This window comes from Amblyomma americanum, chromosome 3 (genome assembly GCF_052857255.1).
Source record: "Amblyomma americanum isolate KBUSLIRL-KWMA chromosome 3, ASM5285725v1, whole genome shotgun sequence".
NCBI lineage: Eukaryota > Metazoa > Arthropoda > Arachnida > Ixodida > Ixodidae > Amblyomma > Amblyomma americanum.
The window spans coordinates 9,912,724-9,918,907 of NC_135499.1; the positions used below are offsets into that span (position 1 = coordinate 9,912,724).

Below are 6,184 nucleotides of genomic sequence, written 5' to 3' on the forward strand. Positions count from 1 at the left end.
GGGAATGCTGGAAACATGCTAAGCCAAGGCGGTAGTGAAAAATTTTGCGCGTCATGTCGCGCCCCTTTGGCGCCACGTTATTTACAATCGGGAGACGTCTAGTCAGCGGATGGGGTCTTGCTCTGTTCGTGGCACTACCGATCCGGCTGCTTGAAGTGAGCTCGTGTTGTGTGTGTGATGAAGCAGTCGTATATCAAGCTATATGACGGGCTGTTGTGTTCCCGGGTGTTTTTCCAGCACTAGAAAAGGACAGCGGCTATTTCGCGTTCTTCGAGACAGTGCGGGCAGAAAAAAAGTGGGAAACGCAGGTCACACGAGACGGCTGGAGGCCAATACACGACTCCAAAGTATGCGAGGTAAAGCCGCGTTCAGACTACGTACGCTACGCACGGATCGTTGGTAAGGATCGTAAGCGTAAACGCAAAAAACGCAGTGAGTGTGTTCAGACGAGTGTTGCATTGAGCGTAAACTACGCAAAGTCTGCTGCCAGCGCGGACGTAAATGTCGGTAGACCCGCGACTTCTACGACAAGCACAGATACAACTGTTACTGCTCGGCCAATGCGCGCATCAGTTTCGGTTTTCATTTTCCGGTCACGGGGCTTCCGGTCTTTTCAAATTTTGCGCTCAAAGCGACGCTGGGGTCTTTCCGACACATGCCGACACTGCCACATTGTCTCGGCTCGCTCGTGTTGTCACCGTGTGGTCTGCCCGCAGCTTCATCATGAACAGTGCGGAAGCTATTTCTATATTATCAGATGAGCTGCTGATAGAAGAAGTGCGGCAGAGGCCGCTTCTGTACGACCAGCGACTAAAAACATACAGGGATAAGCAGCTACAAAACGACGCCTGGCTCGAAATAGCAAGCGCACTGAACCAAAGCGGTAAGTGCTTTTCGTTTTTTTCCATCTGCGGACAAACTCGCAACAGTCAAATGCTTTCCCTCGTCTAGAAAAGTGCGATTACGGCGCTGGGCGAGCGTTGACAATATTGTCGGCGGTGCGGTTCCCGTCGAGGCGTTTTCCCGGTGTTGTTTCGCTGCCACACGTGGTGAAGCGGTGATTTCTAGGGCAAAAATTGCGGGCCCCGGAATTAGCGCACAAGTGGTGATTGATTGCGTTGAAATCTACGTGAGTTGTAGCGCATAATTGCTAGTCGCAACTTGCTCCAGCCGTCGACTGGGAGCCGCACTGTAAACCAACACGTGCAAGGTTGGCTATGGGAGTGGGTCACACTATGTGTCTCAATGGCACGAGTGTATATAGCGACAGGCTATGCTATCGATTTGTCTTTAATCAGCGATGAAGTGACCCCCTTTGTTTTTGATCTTAGCTTGCCGAACTCGAGCTGGTAGGCTGAAATGAACGTTCATAGCTCACTTTTACGGTAGTGCGCACAAATTTTCATATACCTCATGTTGGGCTGTAAAAATGAGATCAGCATAATATGGCAGCAGTGAGCTTTCTTTAGACGAACGCATTTTTCAGAAAAATATGTGCAATGTGTAATATGTAAACACGTTCTTTTCCTATGTTCAATGCAGTGCCAGTGCTACAGCATCGGTGGAGCTACCTGAGGCAGAAGTTCCTCCGCCTCAGGAAAGTATACACGAAGTCCGGCAGTGGCGCAGCGGATGTCGAGAAAGGATGGACATTGATGCCAAATTTAATGTTCCTAGCCGACGCAATACAACGTCGAAGGTAAAAGCCAATTGCTAGCTCCTTTGGTACTCGGTGGCTGTGGTGTTTTACTGCAAAGCATGGGTTGATATATTTGAATGGTTGCTTGGCGGGCTAGTTGGTTCATATCTAACATGTGTTGCAGCGCGAACCACAAGAAGGGACGTGACCAGGGTCATCTTAGCACACACTGTCGTAATTGTGGCAATGAGTCTGCACGTCGCCGCAGAAAACCTTGCGCGGCTGCGTTCCTAAAAAGCACAATCGTTGCTCGACACAATGATCAGTGTGTTAGGGAGATAATAGAGGCGGCAAGTATTGCTCGTGCAGAGGACAGGTGTGTAAGCATGCCATCAGTTGTTCTAACCAAGAAAGAGCTGAAGTTTCTGGATCGATGGTGATTGTCCTAATCTCCTATGCCTTTCATGCTGATTGCTTTGCCTGCCCTTTCCTGCTGAAGGTTCAAATGTGTATAAATGCGTGGCCTATCAGGAAAATAAATAGTTGGAAGTCAGCGCTCTTTTCACTCTGTCTGTCGTCGTCCCTTCTTGTGGTTCGCGCTGCAACACATGTTTGATATATTTGGCTGCAGCCATCATATTTCGATGAAGAAAGAAATAAAACCACGCTTGGTGTACCTACATTTTTGCGTAGACTAACTGGCCCCTTGGTGAAAAAAAAAATCTGTAGCCCACAGTACATCCTTTGTACTCTGAATTTCGGCATTGGCACTTTACAGGCGATCTGTTTTAATAGCATGCTTGACATGTACGTAGTACTTGACTTCCTCACTTCCTGAAGTAACAACAATCAGTGGGACACAACTGATTTATTTTTTTCACCACAACCTACTTCATTCCAGAGCACATGGCTAGCGTTTCTGCTCCATTCTACTATCACAAAAAGGCCTCCGGGAGCAGAAAATATTTAGAAGCTAAAACCAGCCCATACAATGGGGCATCATTGACTTGTCGCGTGTTAACAGGAAGCTTATAAACAGCCCTGTGTGACACAACCTTGCATGCGCTATTCTCTTTGTGTTGTTAATTATGCTTGAGTTTATGTGTGCATATAAGCATCTTATGTTTTTTTCCCATACCATCCACAGCCTGGCGAAAAGAGATGAGACTGCAGTTCATGCGCAGTCGCTTGATCCAGCCGCTGACTCGGCTGCTTCTGTTGAAGGCTTATGCCGCTCATTTTATGTAGACAGCACTGAGGAGGAGCTTGCACTGCCTGATGAGACGGAAGGGTTGTCCACTTCAGTGTCTGCTTCAGCACCGATGGAGCCCAGTAATGAAACGCACTTTCAGCCTGCCCATAGCGGCCAGCCTGCCCCAAGTGGCCAGCCTGCCTCAAGTGAAACGTCTGCGCCAGGCAAAAACTTCGGCAAGCGCGCGAAAAGAAAGAGGACAGACCTTGACGAAATAATGATGTCAACTCTGCAAGCAAACCGGTAGAGGCTGAATGACTTGACGACGGCTACCATGTCCGTGGACGACGACGAGCATTTTCTTTTGAGCTTAAAAAGCCTTCTCGGCAAGGTGGATGGCCGCAGAAAAGAGCAGCTTAAGCTGCAAATTCACAGTTTGTTAATTGAGGCAGCATACCCTGAGAGTGGCGAATAATTGGTGAAATCGTTTCTCATATCACTTGCCACATAGCGCTAAACAGACATGGACGCAGGGAGGCGAACAGGACGGGCGCTCGTCCTGTTTGCCTCCCTGCGTCCGTGTCTGTTTAGCGCTATGTGGTAAGTGAACCATCACCAACTCGTCCAAGCTTCCACTCTGGTTTCTCATATCATTTTGATTTCGGCTTCAACAGCTGAATCATATGCTGTAAAGCCAGATACGTGTTCAGGTCATGTGAAACATGCAAAAACTGCAATAAGGGAGTAATTACTCATTGGCATCCATACGGCTACAGAGCAGAAATATACAGCTTCCACAGGAACTTCGCAGTTAAAGATAACTGCGTCCTGGTTCGGCGTTTGAACCCAGGACCACCGCTTCACCGGAGCAGTCGCTCTACCAACGGCGCTAATTGGGGCGGCAAGCTTATTAGGGCGAGAGTGATTTGATCAATAACTCGAAGTGGGAACAGTGTAGGTGAAGTGTTTAAGGGGAGATGCTACTCGAAACAAAATTTTTTTTAATTGACCCAGAACAAAGAAACTTTGTGTGCTTATACTATTTTTTCTGCTTTCTTCAGAAAACTAATAAGTTTTTTTTTGTAGCATGCATACTTTTTGCTCAGCTGCTACCAAGCATAAAATAAAGGCCTTCTTGCGCACATGCTTTTGCATAGAAATTTTTTACTGAGAATGAGGAGCATTAGCTTATTTTGCAGCTTGGTAACTGTAGAATCCAAATAACTAACCAAAATTTGCTCATAAAATTTTGTAGTATGAAAAAAAAATTATGATCATTTGTATCGTTATTTTCCTGGGGCTCATTACTGTTGTATCAACCCTTTGTAAACTTGCATCAAAGATATTGAAATTCTGAATAGATACCTGCAGGTTACACATTCTCTTTTGTATTGTTGGGTCCTTTAGCTTTTCTCCACGTGGAAGTGGAGTCTTCAGTTGCCGAAGGGCTGTTCCTAGGCGTTTCGCAATGTGATTTGTGCAGTGCCCTTTCTCTATAGTTGTAGAACCATACACGTGAGCCTCTGATATAATTGCTGCTTGTTCATTTTTTTAAAATTCCAACTCTTGAGGAGGCTTGCATATGAGTCGGTGTTACTTAAAATGAAGAAAGCAGTGACGCTAGCACAGTTCTTCCATGTCTCACGTGACATGAATGCGTCCTTGATGTCACCGCCGTCGTTCAGCTGTTGAAACCATAACCGAAACAGCCCGAGAAAACATTTAGTTATTAAATATTTTCTGCCTGTTTCCCATTCTTTCAATTTATTTTCGCTTCTTGCTCTAGTTTGTTTTGTTTGCTCTTGCTTCTTTGTATTGTATTTCTAATATATTAATCATCTTCTTTCTCTGTATTGTATTTCTAATATATTAAACAAGTGTTCACACTGCCTCTCCTTGTGCAATGTCTTTGGACTCGTAAGAAACATTACTGAAATAAAATTATAATTTTTTATTTTTGCATCAAGTTACTGAACAATGTCCTGAAAATTGCATGCAGTGCAAATGTCATTTGCCAACAAAATAAAGTACTATGAAAACAACCCTTGTGTTTGCAAAACATTACTGATATATCTGCACTTATACAATCCAGTCAGCAAAAGTAAAGCAGACAGTCAAAGCAAATCATTATGTCAAGGCGTCTGTCACTTGAACAGAATGCCACAGAGAAATATTAGTCCCAACGTAAATTCTGCGTTTACACCCATTGCCAACTCACAAAACCCGGACCATGAAAATAGGTAGCAAAGCTGTCTCTTACTTCAGATGCTCTCCTAGAGTAAGCATTAGAGCCTTGCCTAATCATCTGTGGCAAGGGCTCTGTGCTGTTCCTCCATTCACCTGGTATAAGTACACCTGCACTGTTTGTACTGTCTCCAAACTGTGGTGGACAATAACCACCTGGCAGCCTCCCCTCCTGCATCAAGTAATTGTGCAGAAAAACACAAGCACCTAAGACTGCAACCGCATTCTTTGGCAGCAGACTCATGCGGTTCCGCAGGACCCTCCATCGGGCACACAAAATTCCAAATGCATTCTCGATGCAGCGTCGTGCTCGGGAGAGCCTGTAGTTGTACACTCTTCTTGGCGTGTTTGGTGGTTGGATACCAGGGTACGGCTTCATCAGGTTCACTTTTAAGGGAAATGCATCGTCTCCTACCATCACAAAGGGGAGCACAGGGCCACCATTGGGCAGGGCCGCAGGAGATGGGAATGTATCGTGTGCATTTTCAACGACTTCTCCAAGCCCGCACGACGAAAAAACACCACCATCACTTTCACTACCAGCAGCCCCTATGTAAATTGTTGTAAACCTGTAGCCCGCGTCGCAGGATGCCATGAGGTTCATACTGAAGCTGCGCTTATAGTTAAAATACACGGAACCAGAGTTTGCCGGTGCATCCAAATGAATGTGTTTGCCGTCAATAGCACCGACACAATTTGGAAAGTTCCATCTCCACATGAGCTCATCAGCAATGGAATTCAGTTTCCTATGGTCTAGCCGCCTCAGGACCCTTGGTTTTAGGACCTTGCATATGGCAATGCAGACTTGAGGAACCAGTTGCGAGATAGTTGATTTCCCAACCCTGAACCTGTATGCCAGGGACTGGTAACTGTTTCCGCTTGCCAAGAACCTGGAATATAAAAGACAACATAGGTTTTTGCTGGCTTTGTCTAAAACATTGCATGCACACAACAGTTGACAGCTGCTCTGCAAAATGTGCTTTTGTCAAGTGGCACCAGTTCATTTTCATAGACTACGCTGTGAGCAAGAGGCATGATAAAGGACAATGTTACTTCTGACCAAAAAAAAAATGAGGGCCCACCTGTGCAAAAGCCTTTACTTTACGCAC

General features: G+C 45.8%; 1 protein-coding gene across 1 annotated transcript; it reads left to right on the forward strand.

The window, feature by feature from the left end:
- The first annotated feature begins 723 nt into the window (after nt 1-723).
- Nucleotides 724-4,737, forward strand: LOC144123283 (uncharacterized). The gene is made up of 3 exons (XM_077656137.1): nt 724-883; nt 1,543-1,699; nt 2,787-4,737. The coding sequence occupies exons 1-3, from the start codon at nt 724-726 to the stop codon at nt 3,136-3,138; spliced, it is 669 nt and encodes a 222-aa protein (XP_077512263.1). The 3' UTR covers nt 3,139-4,737.
- The last annotated feature ends 1,447 nt before the right edge of the window (nt 4,738-6,184 follow it).

Excerpts from the sequence above, each read along its gene's own strand:
- LOC144123283 (XM_077656137.1), top strand. The coding sequence starts at position 724 with ATGAACAGTGCGGAAGCTATTTCTATATTATCAGATGAGCTGCTGATA. Across the intron at positions 884-1,542 it reads AAGCGCACTGAACCAAAGCG|TGCCAGTGCTACAGCATCGG; the intron begins GTAAGTGCTTTT and ends TGTTCAATGCAG. Across the intron at positions 1,700-2,786 it reads GACGCAATACAACGTCGAAG|CCTGGCGAAAAGAGATGAGA; the intron begins GTAAAAGCCAAT and ends TACCATCCACAG.